Consider the following 14,911-nt stretch of genomic DNA (forward strand, 5'->3'; position numbering starts at 1 on the left):
ATAAAATGAGGAGTGCCTGGAAATACTGTTCACAAAGTGTACCATGAGTTCTTGCTTATTTGATAGAAGAATTTGGCTTTAAGCTTTTTAGCAGAGAGGAAAAATGTATTTTTACAGTGACTGTTTAAATTCAAGTAAATTAAGTCACCCAGGAACTGATCCTAAGGTCAAAGAGAAGCTTAAGTTTATTACTTATTAGGACTATTTAGGGTCTTTAATAAAAGACAACAACTTACAATAAATATGTCAACAAGTTCTTAATGGCTTTTAACTACCTGATTCATGCATGGTAGGTTAGGTTGATGGGATAGCTCAGAAATAATTCAATAAAAGTAGTTTTGAAGGAGGCCAAAATGATATAGTCCAAGTATTCATGTGGTTAAAAAGACACCTATAATCAATCTCTTGACATTTTTGTGATCATAATAATAAGGTTTGATAAGGTTCTTGCTTAGTTTTAATCCTCCCTAATCCTATTTTTTTATTAGGCCATCTTTACTTTCTTAATTGTGAAATCCACAAGGATTTTGAAAAGCAGACTCCTCCTTCAAGGTGGGGTAGGGAATATCTACAGTTGATTACCACTGACTTCTTGGAGAAGTTAAGAATCCTGTCTTCTTGGGAGGCTTGGGTGGCTCAGTCAGTTAAGCATCCGACTCTTGGTTTTGGCTCAGGTTATGTTCCTGCAGCTTCGTGGGGTCAAGCCCCATGTCAGGCTCTGTGCTGGCAGTGTGGATCCTGCTTGGGATTCTCTCACTCTCCCCCTCCCTCTGCTCTTTCCGCAGTTGCACTGTCTCTGTCTCTCTCAAAATAAATAAATACAACTTAAGGGAAAAAAAAATCCTATCTTCTTAAAATCCCCACCTTGTTTGATTTTGGGAACAAGATAATTATGTAGCAGAATTGCTTGGAATTGCTTCTAAAACCAGTTCTTTTTTGTCATAGGAGTGTTGAAATTCTTCCTTTGACCTGTTGATTACAAAATTATGACACTCATTAATGTGCCTTTTTTTTTTAACCAGCATATCTTTCTGAAGCCATGAAGCTCACACAGTCTGAGCAGGTGAGACAATTTCTTAATATTTGCATAAGGGTTAGAAGGATTTTCTTGTGGATACTTGAATTGTGTGTAAAATAAAGTATTATGCCCTTCTCAAAACACTGTAGTCAAAATACATAAAATGGAAAAGATAGGAGTACTTCAGAAATTAAAACTCAGTGAACTACTGTCGACATCCCAGAGATGGCATGCAGAAACTTCTGTTCTGTTTTCTATTAGTTAGTTCTAGATCTCAGATTGAGTGTTTTCCTTAGAGACTTCTAGGGTCTTTCCTGATCATTAACTCATTTGAGTATTAGCTCACAGAAAGTAAGCAGGCCTGGCCAAGGGTCGACCAATTGGACTTCCCTTTGCTTGCCAAAAATAATTTAAATCTGAATTTGTCTTTTCCTGAATTCCTAAACAGTTCTGGTACCTTTATATTGGTTTCACCAATGGCTTTAAATGTTTTCCGTGTTAGGGGAGGGTGTACCTAGGTTTTGAAAATGCCTTCATCCAAAGATGATTTTCTGATTATGCAAGTGGCAGGGTACTTAGGAGATACTCAGTAAATGTTTGTCTAGTTGAATTAAGGAGATCTTTTCTGTGAGGGGATGTCAGTGGCAGGGAGAAAATGCCACTTCCTCAAACTGAACCAAGAAAATCTGAAAGTTGTGTTTTATTTCCTGCACTTCCTTTTGACAGTGTAGAAACTGCTCATGTTAGCCACATAATACATACATGCACTGAGCCTTCTGAGCCCCTTAATAAAAAGGGATTTTAGCTAGTTGTAGTATACATACCTAAAGCAGAAAGTTTTCTAATTTCAAGCTGAATACAAATGGCATTTAAGTTTTTAAAAATCGTATCAGATAGAATTCTTTTAAATTGCATTGTCATTTTTTTTTTAGACCAGTGTTTTTCTCATTTAGAAAATTTTTAAAGTACCCAGTGTGGGGGTGCCTGGGTGGCTTAGTCGGTTAAGCGTCTGACTTTGGCTCAAGTCATGATCTCGCAGTTCTGTGAGTTCGAGCCCCACATTGGGCTTTCTGCTGTCAGCATAGAGACTGCTTTGAATCCTGTCCCCTCCCCAGTCCCCGGCTCCTCCCTGCTCTTTATCTCTCTCTCTCTCTCTCTCTCTCTCTCTCTCTCTCTCTGTCCCTACTTTCAAAAATAAATGAAAACATTAAAAAAAATTTAAAAAGTACATAGTATGGTTCACATATTGCCAGGCAATATTTTAAACCAAATATTAAAGTTTGTTTCACATACTCTATAGTGAATATGTTACTTTTACAAGTAGAAAATTGTTAACAAAGTTTCCACAAATACTCACTGACAAAAAACACATTCAGCTTAGAAAATGTTGAATAGTCAACTGTTGAATAACTTGGGTCTTAGGGATGCAAGCCTCCTGTACAGTTGAAAATCTGCCTGTAATTTTTATACCCCCTCTCCCGAACTTAACTACAATAGCCTACTGTTGAGCAGAAGCCTTAATGATAACATAAACAGTTGATTACATATATTTTGTATGTTAGGTGATTATATACTGTATTCTTGCATGAATGTAAGCTAGAAAAAAGAAAATACTAAAATCACAAGGAAAACATTTAAAGTACTATCCTGTATTTGTCAATAAAATAAGTTTATGTGGTCTGTTTATGAGATGAATTGTCTGTTACCACCTATATCAGTACTGTCTTAACAGAATACAAAACTGTAGAAATTAATACGTATTACTAACACTAGACATCAAAAATGAAAGTGAAAAACTCATGTGCAGGTATAACAGTTCATGCACTGATGAAGTCGTAGCAGTGTGATTGCTTCATGGCAGCCTGGTGTAATCCATACTCTTGTTTCACAGTAGCCTAACCTCCACACCACTGTATGAGTCCTTATAAAGGGTTTATGGTCTACAGTATTACAGTCATCCATAATACAGTATTGGAAACATTATTAACATTTTTAAAAACTCACTTATGTGTGATGATAGGCCAATATGCAGTTTCTCCCAATTATGAGAGAGAGGCATACCTTATGGTAGTGTAATTCTCTGAAAGCAAACTTGTAAAATGGTAAGAAAACTTCATCACGACGCCCATGTGAAGGTAGACTGTTTGTTTGCACACAAGCCTTGCACGCGACATCCTACACGGTGAGTACTTAGGTGGTGATGGTGGTGGCCCAAAAACATCTCCCATGTTCTTGCAGCACAGTTACTATTCCACACGCACACATAGATAAGTTTACTAGCTGTATGGCATGATGATGGTTGACTGTTCATTAAGTGGAAGGAGATCACCAAGGTTGTCACGTTATAATAAAGTCTTTTTTTTTTTTGCTCACAAATCAGGTTGATGGGGCTCAGGCTCAGCTGGGTAGTCCTCCGGGGTCGAGGGCTGTCATGCGGTCAATGGTGGTAGCTGGTGGTGTCATCTCAGAGGTGTCTTCTCTGTCTGGTGCTGGGCTGGGAGGGCTCTGATGCTGGGTCTGAAACTGCTAGGGCTCCTCAGGCAGCGCAGCATCTCTCCTCATCCTCATCCTCTTTCATCTCTCTCTAATCTGTCCACATGGTGGTTGAGGAGAAGCCAACAGATAGTGGAAGTTCCACAGCATTGTCCCTCCGTCTGCCTTGTTCCTTGAATTGACCACAGAGGCCCACCCAGTTCGAGGGGAGGGGAATTAGACTCCATCTCTTGATAGGACTGTTCAAAAAGTTACAGACATGTTTTGTTTTTTTTTTTTTAATTTTTTTTTTTTCAGACGTGTTTTAAAATTTTTTTTTTTTTTTCAACGTTTATTTATTTTTAGGACAGAGAGAGACAGAGCATGAACGGGCGAGGGGCAGAGAGAGAGGGAGACACAGAATCAGAAACAGGCTCCAGGCTCTGAGCCATCAGCCCAGAGCCCGACGCGGGGCTCGAACTCACGGACCGCGAGATCGTGACCTGGATGAAGTCGGACGCTTAACCGACTGCGCCACCCAGGCGCCCCATTTCAGACGTGTTTTAAAACCACCTCACTGGGGCTGGACTGCCCTGGTTGGTCCACACCTCTGCTTTGCCTTTTGGCTGTGTGACCTTGGGCAAGTTCCTGAGCCTCTCTGTTCCTCAACTGCCATTCATTCTGTCATTTTTAAGTTCAGTTGATAATACAATGTTACATTAATTTCAGGTGCACAACATTGTGATTTGACGATTCTGTACATTATGCAGTGCTGACCATAAGTATAGTTCCAATCTCTCACCATACAGTGTTCTTACAATATTATTAGCCGTATTCCTTCTACTGTCCTTTTCATCTCCATGGCTTACTTGTTTTATACCTGGACATTTGTACCTCTTAATCCCTTTCACCTGTTTTATCCATCAGTCCACACCACTCCCCCCACTCCCGTGGCAGCCACCAATTCTCAGTATTTATGAGTCTGTTTCTGTTTTGTTCATTTGTTTCTTAGATTTCACATACAAGTAAAATCATAAGATATTTGTCTTTCTCTGACTTATTTTACTTAGTGTAAGATCCTCTAGGTCCATCCATGTTGTCACAGGTGGTAAGGTCTCATTCTTATGGCTGGATAATACGCTACTGTTTATATATACCTCATCTTTTTTTTTTTTAATGTTTATTTTTGAGAGATAGAGGCAGCAGAGGCAGTTCAGAGGTTCTGAACTGTCAGCATAGAGCCTGACGTCAGGGCTCAAAACCAAGAACTTTGAGACCAGGACCTGATGCTGAACCTACTGACCCACCCAGGCGCCCCTTGTACCACATCTTTTTTAATCCATTCGTCTACCCACAGATACAGATTGTTTCTGTATCTTGGCTATTGTAAATGTTGCAGTGAACACAGAGGTGTGGATATCTTTTCGAATTAGTGTATTTAGTTTCTTTGGGTAAATACCTAGTAGTGGAATAACTGGATTGTAGGGTTGTTGTATTTTTAAATTTTTGAGAACCCACCATACTGGCTTCCGTAGTGGCAACGCCAACTTAACATTCCCACCAACGGTGCATGTCCTGCGAGTATTTGAGTATTTTCACCATGTCCTGCGAGTATTTGTTATTTCTTGACTTTTCATAGCCATTCTGACAGGTGTGAGATATTTCATTGTTTTTTTATTTGCATTTCCCTAATGGTTAGTGATTTTGAACATCTTTTCATGTATCTGTTGGCCATCTGTATGTGTTTGGAAAAATGTGTACTCAGGTCCTGTGCCCATTTTTAAAAACCGATTGTTTTTCTTATAATGACTTTTATGAGTGCTTTATATAATTTGGATGATAACCCCTTAGTGGATACTTCCATTTGTGAATACATTGTCCCTTATGAAAAATAGGTTCCCTTTTTATTTCGTTGATGGTTTCCTTCACTGCAAAAGCTTTATATTTTGATACAGTCCCATGTGTTTTTACTTTTGTTCTTGAAGAGACAGATAAAAAAAAATCACTAAGACCAGTGTGAAAGAGGTTACTGCTTATGTTTTCTTCCAGGAGTTTTATAGTTTCAGGTCTCTCAGTTAGGTCTTCAATTCATTGAGTTTATTTTTTTTGTGTGTATGATGTAAGAAAGTGGTCCAATTTAATTGTTTTGCATGTAGTGCAAACACCAGTTTTACCAACACCATTTATTGAAGAGACTGTCTTTCCCCATTGTATATTCTTCTCTCCTTTGTCATGGATTTACTCTATGTGCATTTATTTTTGTGACTTCTACTCTGTTCCATTGATGTATATGTCTGTTTTTGTGCCATGCCATACTGTTTTGATTACATAGCTTTTGTAATATACTTGTGTGTGTGTGTGTGTATATACATACATACATACATACATAATATACTTTTATTTTGCAATAAAATCTGGGAGCATAGTACCTCCAGGTTTGTTCTTTCTCAAGATTGCTTTGGTTATTTGGGACTTTTGTGTTTCCATATACATTTTGGGATTATTTGTTCTAGTTCAGTGGAAAGTGTCATTGGTATTTTAGTAGGGATTGCACTGAATCTGTAGATTGCTTTGGGTGACATGGACATTTCAGTAGTATGTCTTTCCATTTATTTGTGTAATCTTTATTTTTTTCATCTGTGTCTTAGTTTTCAGACCATAGGCCACTTTGGTTATAAATTTATTTTTAGGTATTTTATTCTTCTTGAGGTAATTGTAGATACGATTGTTGTCTTAATTTCACTTAATGCTATTTTGATATTAGTGTATAGAAATGTGATGGATTACTGTATATTTTGTATCCTGCAACTTTAGTGAAATCATTTATTCTGGTGGTTTTTTGGTGGCTTCTTATGGGTTGTCTGTATATAGTATTCTGTCATCGGCAGATAGTTTTATTTCTTCCTTAACCAATTTGAATACCTTTTTTTTTTTTTAAATCTGATTACTGGGTATGACTTTGGTATTATACTGAATAAATGGCAAGAGTTGATGGTCCTTATCTTGTTCCTGATCTTAGAGGGAAAACTTTCAGCTTCTAACCATTGAGTATGATGTTAACTGTGGGTTTTAAACATTTATTTATTTTTGAGAGACAGAGCACAAGCAGGGGAGGGGCAGAGAGGGAGGGAGACACAGAATCCAAAGTGGGCTCCAGGCTCCGAGCTGTCAGCACAGAGCCCAATGCGGGGTTTGAACTCACAAAACCGCGAGATCATGACCTGAGCCGAAGTTGGACGCTTAATCGACTGAGCCACCCAGGTGCCCCAGCTGTGGGTTTTCATATATGGTCTTTATTAAGTTGAGGTATGCTCCCTCTAAACCCATGTTGTCAAGATTTTTTTTTTTTTTTTATCATGCATGGATGTTGAATTTTGCCAAATGCTTTTTGTGCATCTGTTGATGATTTTTATCTTTCATTTTGTTAACATGGTGTCTCTGGTTAATGTATTTACAGATAATTGACCGTCCTTGCATCCCTGAAATAAATTCCACTAGATCATGGTGGTAGATAATCCTTTTAATATGTTGTTGATTCAGTTTGCTGATACTTTGCTGAAGATTTTTGCATCTGTGTTCTGATATTGGCTTGTAATTTTCTTTTCTGTAGTAGTGCCCTTGGCTGGTTTAGGTATCAGGATAGTGCTGGCCTCACAGAATTTGGAAGCTTTCCTACCTTTTCTATTTTTTGTAATAATTCCAGAAGGCTAGGTATTAACTCTTCTTAAAATGTTTGGTAGAATTCACCTGTGAAGTCATCTGGTTCTAAACTTTTGCTTGTTAGGAATTTTTTTATTACAGATTCAGTTCACTTACTAGTAATCAGTCTATTTAAATTTTCTGTTTCTTCCTGCTTCAGTTTTGGGAGGTTATACGTTTTTAGGAATTTTTCCTTTTCTTCAAGGTTGTCCAACATGTTGGCATACAATTTTTTGTAGTAGTCTCTTACTTAAAAAAAATTTTTTTTTAGAGGCACCTGGGTGGCTCAGTCGGTTGAGGTCACAATCTCACACTCCATGAGTTTGAGCCCCGCGTCGAGCTCTGTGCTGACAGCTCAGAGCCTGGAGCCTGCTTCAGATTCTGTGTCTCCCTGTCTGTGCCCCTCCCCTGCTCATGCTCTGTCTCTGTCTCAAAAATAAAGAAAAACATTAAAAAAAAATTTTTTTTTTAATGTTTATTTCAGAAGGAGAGACGGAGTATGAGCACAGGAGGGGCAGAGAATGAGGGAGAGAGAGAATCCAGAATCCCAAGCAGGCTCTGCACTGTCAGCACAGAGCCTGATGCGGGGCTTGATCTCATGAACCATGGACCTGAGCTGAAATCAAGAGTCTGACTTTTAAATGACTGAGCCACCCACATGTCCTTGTTCTTTTAGATGAAAAGTTAGATTGAGAGTTTTCTTGTTTTTGTAATGTGGGTCAGTATCACTATTAACTTTCCTCTTAGAAAGCCTCTTTTGCTGTATCTCATAGTCTTTGAACTACTGTGTTTTCATTGTCTTGTTGGAGTCCTCTTTGATTTTTTTTTATTGACCCCACTGATTGGTTAGTAGCATGTTTTAGCCTCCACATTTTGTTTTTTCTCCATTTTCTTCTTGTAGTTGATTTCTAGTTTTATTTTCTGGTGGTTAGACAAGATGCTTGAAATGAATTCAGTCTTAAATTTATTGAGCCTTTGTCCTGTGATTTATCCTGGAGACAGTCCTGTGTGCACTTGAGAAGAATGTGTATTCTGTATTTGGATGGATTGTTCTTTATATATCTGTTAAGTCCATCTGGTCTAATGTGTCTTTTAGGGACAGTGTTTCCTTACTACTATTATGTGTGGATGATCTCTCTGTTGTGTAAGTGGGGCCTTAAAAGTTCCCTGTTGTTTATTATTGTCAGTTTCTTCCTTTGCATCTGTTACTATTTGCTTTATATATTCAGGTGCTCCTTTGTTGGCTGCATAAATGTTTCCAAATATTTTCTTCTTGTTGGAGTGATCCCTTTAACATTGTGTAGTGTCCTTCTTTGTCTCTTATTACAGCTTTTGTTTTAAAGCGTATGTTCCCTGATACAGGTGTTGCTACCCCAGCTTTTATTTTGTTCTGTTTGGATAGAATATCTTTTTCCATTACTCCACTTTTATTTATTTATTTATTTATTTATTTTATTTTTTATTTGTTAAAATTTACATCCAAATTAGCATACAGTGCAACAATGATTTCAGGAGGAGATTCCTTAATGTCCTTTACCCATTTAGCCCGTCCCCCCTCCCACAACCCCTCCAGTAAACCCTCAGTTTGTTCTCCATATTTATGAGTCTCTTCTGTTTTATCCCCCTCCCTGTTTTTATATTATTTTTGTTTCCCTTCCCTTATGTTCATCTGTTTTGTCTCTTAAAAGTCCTCATATGAGTGAAGTCATATGATTTTTGTCTTTCTCTAATTTCACTTAGCATAACACCCTCCAGTTCCATCCACGTAGTTGCAAATGGCAAGATTTCATTCTTTTTGATTGCCGAGTAATACTCCATTGTACATATATACCACATCTTCTTTATCCATTCATCCATTGATGGACATTTGGGTCTTTCCATACTTTGGCTATTGTTGATAGTGCTGCTATAAACATGGGGGTGCATGTGTCCCTTCGAACCAGCACACCTGTATCCCGTGGATAAATGCCTAGTAGTGCAATTGCTGGGTCCTAGGGTAGTTCTATTTTTAGTTTTTTGAGGAACCTCTATACTGTTTTCCAGAGTGGCTGCACCAGCTTGCATTCCCAACCATTACTCCACTTTTAGTCTGTATGTGTCTTTAGATTGGAAGTAAGTCTCTTGTAGGGAATATTTACATAGGCCTTTTTTTTTTTTTTTAATCTATTCAGCCACCCTACCTGTTTTGATTGGAGCATTTTGATTGGAGTCTTTACATTTAAAGTAATTATCGATAGGTATGTATTTATTGCCATTTTAAAAATTGTTTTCTTGTTTTTGTAGTTCCTGTTCCTTTTTTTTCTATTACTCTCTTCCCTTGTATTTGATTATTTAGTGTTATGTTTGGACTTCTATTTGTGTGGTAAGGGTTTGGTTTGTGGTCGCCATGAGATTTATATATAATAACATGCATATATTGCAGTCTGTTTTGAGTTGGTGGTCATTTAAGTAGGCATGCATTCTACAGGCACTACATCTTTAGTCACCTTATCACCTTCATGTGCTCACACCCACACGTTTTATGTTTTTGACATCTATTTTATGCCTTTTTATTTAATGAGACCCTTAACTAATTATTGGAGATTTTGTTGATTTTAGTACTTATGTCTTTTAACCCTCATACCAGCTTTGTCCTGGTCGATCTACTTCCTTTTCTGTATGTTTTGCCTTACTAATGAGAGATTTTTCTTTCAGGTATTTTCTTCTTTCTAGTTTTGGCCTTTTATTTTCTGCTTAAAGAATTCCCTTTAATGCTTCTTGTAGAGCTGGTTTAGCGGTGATGAACTCCTTTAGCTTTAGTTTGTCTGGGAAACTCTTTGATCTCTCCTTCAATTCTGAATGGTAAGCTTGCTAGGTATGTTTGGTTGTAAGTTTTTTCCTTTCAGCACTTTGAATATTTTGTGCCACTCTTGGCCTACAGACTTTTTGCTTAGAAACCAGCCAATAGTTGGCAGAGGATTCACCTCCTGTAACACTATCACCAGAGGCCTAGCCTTCCCCCCTTCTGTAACTGGCATCTTTCTGTGATGTAGCTGGAATTGCATTAAGCCTGTGTATCGATTTGGGGAGAGTTGGCATCTTTAGTATCCTGGGTCTTCTAATCAAGGAATGCAGTGGACTGCGTGTGCCCCCAGCACTGGTGCCTGGTCACAGCTGCACAGGGGTCGCGGGCATCCTGCTCAGGTGCCGCGGTTCCTACCCTGCTTGCTGTGGGAGGGTTGGGAGAGAGCCACCCCTTTCCCTCTTCTCCCTGCCAGGAGCTCCTACCGCTGGCGCTGGGTCACCAGGAGCCCTGAATCCAGGAGCTTGGAGGCTTGCTTCACACAGACACAGGCACCAGCCAGAAGCATTAATGTTAAAAGGCCAGAGCCCTTCACGCTTTTAAGAAAGACAGTGTCAGTGACTGGGGGGCTTTAATTGGTCTGAAACCGAGCACCTGAAAAATAGAACACGTTCTCCATTTCCTTCCAAATTCTGTAATTGGCATAGTTGGTATTTGTTACGACTCTGGTATTGTTTAGTGTGCAGCACGGTCATGATGTTAGAAGACCTAAGACCTTCGGAAAAAATAAATCATTCCACGTTTGTGATATCTTCATTGTGGTGGTTAGAAACACACACTTTTATACAGGATTCTTGCAGTTCCCTAAAGTGTGTACCATGTGATTTGTGGTCAACTCCTGCAGTGTTTTTCTGTCTTCAGTGACACTTCTCCAGGCTGTGCTGCTGCTCAGGAAAGTGGAGAATTAAATGTGAGATTGTGAAAACCTGTCAGTGATTGCTTTCTTCTAGCCGTTGCACTTGGCTTAGTTGCCAAAGAACAGCAGATATGTTCAGTTCTTTACCAGTGTGTGGTACTTGTTGTATTTTTTCTTGCTTTTCTCCCTCCCTTCCTCCCTCCCTCCCTCCCTCCTTCCTTCCTTCCTTCCTTCCTTCCTTCCTTCCTTCCTTCCTTCCTTCCTTCCTTCCTTCCTTCCTCTTTCCCTCCCTTCCCTTTCTCTTTTTTCTTTTTCTTTCTCTTCTTCTTCTTCTTCTTCTTCTTTTTCTTCTTCTTCTTCTTCTTCTTCTTCTTCTTCTTCTTCTTCTTCTTTTTCTTCTTCTTCTTCTTCTTTTTCTTTTTCTTTCTCTTTCTCTTTTTCTTTTTCTTTTTCTTTCGAGACAGAGTGCGAGCAGGGGGAGGGGCAGAGAGAGAGGGAATCTCACAGAATCTGAGCTGTCAGCACAGAGCCTGATGCAGGGCTTGAACTTGGGAAAGGTGAGATCATGACCTGAGCCGAAGTCGGACACTTAACCGACTGAACCACCCAGGCTTTCCACTTGTTACATTTTCTTCTACCATTTGTACACTTTACAGAGGCCTTTTTTTGGAATGTGTGTATGTTGGAAAAGTGTTTTTGTTTCTGAAATTGCCGTTTCCCATGTTGTACTTTTCCCTTGCCACCCAGTTCATATGGGGGCTTCATGTTTTTGTTGGCCAGACAGATAGCAGATTTTACACTCCTGTTGACAGAACATGATCCTTTTGATGGTGAAAATAAAATTATTGATTTATATAATAACAAAACCCAATATGTTACTTTATACTTGAGGTTATATAAGTTTCGTCGAAACCAGAGTTGCAAAGATCTCTACAGAAATGACATTCATGGGGTGCCTGGGTGACCCTGTCTGTTAAACGTCCAACTCTGGATTTCGACTCAGGTCATGATCTCGTGTGTGAGTTCCAGCCCCACAATGGACTTTGCATTGACAATGTGGGGCCTGCTTGGGACTCTCTCCCTCCCTGTCTCTTCTGCCCTCCCCCACTTGCAATCTCTCTTTCAAAATAAATTTAGAAAGAAAGAAATGATATTCAGAGAACAGCCCTAAAAATTAGATGTTGTTACAAAGATGAGGAAGGAGAATACCAAAAATTCATTTTCCCAGAATAGAATCTTGCTGTTTCCAAATATATATATATATATATATATATATATATATATATATATATATATATATATATATATATAAAACAGCTGTTAATCTTTTGGGGATCCCCGTATACATAACTAGTTGTTTTTCTCTTGCTGCTTTTAAGATTTTCTTTGTCTTTAATTTTTGACAATTATAATGTGTCATGGTATGGATCTCTTTGGGTTAATTTTGTTTGGGGCTCTATTTGATTCCTGGACCTGATGTGTGTTTTCTTCCCCATGTTAGGGAAGTTTTCAGCTGTTATTTCTTCATGTGAATTTTCTTAGTCTTGATATTTTCCTAGTAGAGATCCCTTAAATAACTATTCTCATCCCCCAATTTTTTTCTTTTGGTGTTTACTTTGGGTGATTTCTGCTACCCTGTCCTGGAGATTGCTGATCTGTTCTTCTGTATCATCTACTCTGTTCTGTATAATGTATTTGTCATTTCTTTTATTGTATTCTTCTGTTCTGATTGATAATTTCTTATATTATGGAGATATTTTTTGTCTCTCTGTTGAAGTTTTATGTTGATTCTTCTCCCAGGTTTGGTGAGCATCTTTATTTACTTTGAACTGTTTATGGGGTAGATTGCTTATCTTTGTTTCATGGAGTTGTTTTTCTAAGGATTTGTCTTTTGTTCTTTCATTTAGAATGTGTGCCTCGGTCTTCTTATTTTGGCTGATTCTCTTTATGTATTAGGGAGTTCAGCTACATCTTGGTCTTGGAAGAGTGGCCTCACGTGGGAGATGTCGGGCTCAGAAGCGCAGACCCCCCTAGTCGCCTGTGTGGCCCGCACGCACCCTCCTTTTGTGGTGGGGCCATGACTGTTGTCTTTAAAGACCCAGTTGTCTTTAACAAAATCAGGGGTTCTACTGAATTGCAAACATAGTATGTAAATTTTAAGTGTTATAAAGTTATTTAGAAAGGAGGATCTTGGGATTATATTCATTGGAGATTATTAAAGAGACTTAAATGTTAAATGACACCTTTCCTTCTGTGTGATAGGCTCATCTGTCACTGGAATTGCAAAGGGACAGCCACATGAAACAGCTCCTCCTCATCCAGGAGAGGTGGAAAAGGGCCAAGCGGGAAGAGAGACTGAAAGCCCAGCAGAGCACAGACAAGGATGCGGCCGCCCAGCTCCAGGCCCCGCACAAACCTCCTTCTGAGGATGCAGAGGGCCAGAGCCCCCTTCTCTCTGAGAAATACAGCCCTTCTACGGAGAAACATCTGCCTGAAATCCAGGGGGTCTTTGACAGGGATCCAGACACACTGCTGTTTTTACTTCAGCAGAAGAGGGAGCCAGCAGAGCCGTGCATTGGAAGCAAAGCCCCTAAGGACGACAAGACAATCATAGAGGAGCAGGCTACCAAGATCGCAGATTTGGAGAGGCACGTCGAATTCCTCGTGGCTGAGAACGAAAGGTTAAGGAAAGAAAACAAACAACTAAAGGCTGAAAAGGCCAGACTTCTAAAAGGCCCAGTAGAAAAGGAGCTGGATGTCGATGCTGATTTTGTAGAAAAGTCAGAGTTGTGGAGCTTGCCACCACATTCGGAAACTGCCACAGCCTCTCCAACCTGGCAAAAGTTTTCAGCGAATACCGGCAAAGCCAAGGATATCCCCATACCCAACCTTCCTCCCTTGGATTTTCCGTCTCCAGAACTTCCCCTTATGGAGCTCTCTGAGGATATTCTGAAAGGATTTATGAATAATTAAAATGAAAGGCCATAAAGGAGCTGAGAAGAAAGGACAAAATAATAGAATAGTAGTTGATCCAGAAAAAAAAAAAAGGGAAAACCACACGCAAGGGTGATTCCAGAGATGCTTCGTCGTCTGGCGCACTGTGGGAAGAAGCGTCGCCGGGACTTGGGAAACAGTCACTGTGAAGTATGTCATGTCCGATTGACTGACTCCAGCTGATTCCAGACTTGGCAGACACTAGACTCTCGGAGGTTCACTTTCTCCTGATACAAACCAAATGGCTACCTGGAATAACTTTTTCAAGCAACAGTTATTTTTCTTATCTTCAGGGTTAAAATGTATAAAAGTATGTTATGTATGATTAATCTATAATGCCATAAATGATAATGCAAAAACCTAAATAATATGGTGGCCCGAGGGGCCACCTTGTGTTTGAAACATGCTTTCTATCATGCATTGACTGTATGCATTTTGTTATGCACATTTCGTTTGTTGAATAAGGCGTGTGAGACACACCTTTCTAGATGAAACTGTGCCACACTTTGCACTACTCACGACATAATGAGAACCTCAAGACTATCAGGAGAAATATTTAAATTTCCATTTTATGAAGAAAGGAACCAAATTGTTAGTTATGCTTTTTAAAAAAAAATTACCGGTTTACATAATTAATCAGGGTGCATTTTAAGTTCTAACTTTTTTGTTTATCGTTTAAATGTATCATTTGAAAATACTAAGGAAATATCCTTTACTGATGCATGAATGGAAGTAATGGTAGTTGACAGTGTTTGATTGTAAGAGATCAATAAAGTAATTGTGTTTTATACCTTTGTTGACTGTGTTGGTAGTTTAAATTTTTTTTTTTAACGTTTATTCATTTTTGAGAGACAGAGACAGCATGAGTGGGGAAGGGGCAGAGAGAGGGAGACTCGGAATCCGAAGCAGGCTCCAGGCTCTGAGCTGTCAGCACAGAGCCCAATGTGGGGCTCGAACCCACGAACTGCGAGATCACGACCTGAGCCGAAGCCAGACGCTCAACCGACTGAACCGCCCAGTCGCCCCAAAT

The 14,911-nt window shown here is 39.2% G+C and overlaps 1 protein-coding gene across 2 annotated transcripts in view; it reads left to right on the top strand.

The window, feature by feature from the left end:
• Positions 1 to 14,676, top strand: part of NRBF2 (nuclear receptor binding factor 2) — a 37,183-nt gene extending 22,507 nt beyond the window's left edge. For both annotated transcript variants that reach the window (XM_025918025.2, XM_025918024.2), the window contains 2 exons: positions 1,023 to 1,063; positions 13,150 to 14,676. In XM_025918025.2, the coding sequence (XP_025773810.1) occupies positions 1,023 to 1,063; positions 13,150 to 13,860 (752 nt within the window). In that variant the 3' untranslated portion in view covers positions 13,861 to 14,676. The remainder of the gene's footprint in view (positions 1 to 1,022; positions 1,064 to 13,149) is intronic.
• Positions 14,677 to 14,911: the final 235 nt, after the last annotated feature.

This window comes from Puma concolor, chromosome D2 (genome assembly GCF_028749965.1).
Source record: "Puma concolor isolate L17-30 chromosome D2, mPumCon1.1.hap2, whole genome shotgun sequence".
Lineage (NCBI taxonomy): Eukaryota > Metazoa > Chordata > Mammalia > Carnivora > Felidae > Puma > Puma concolor.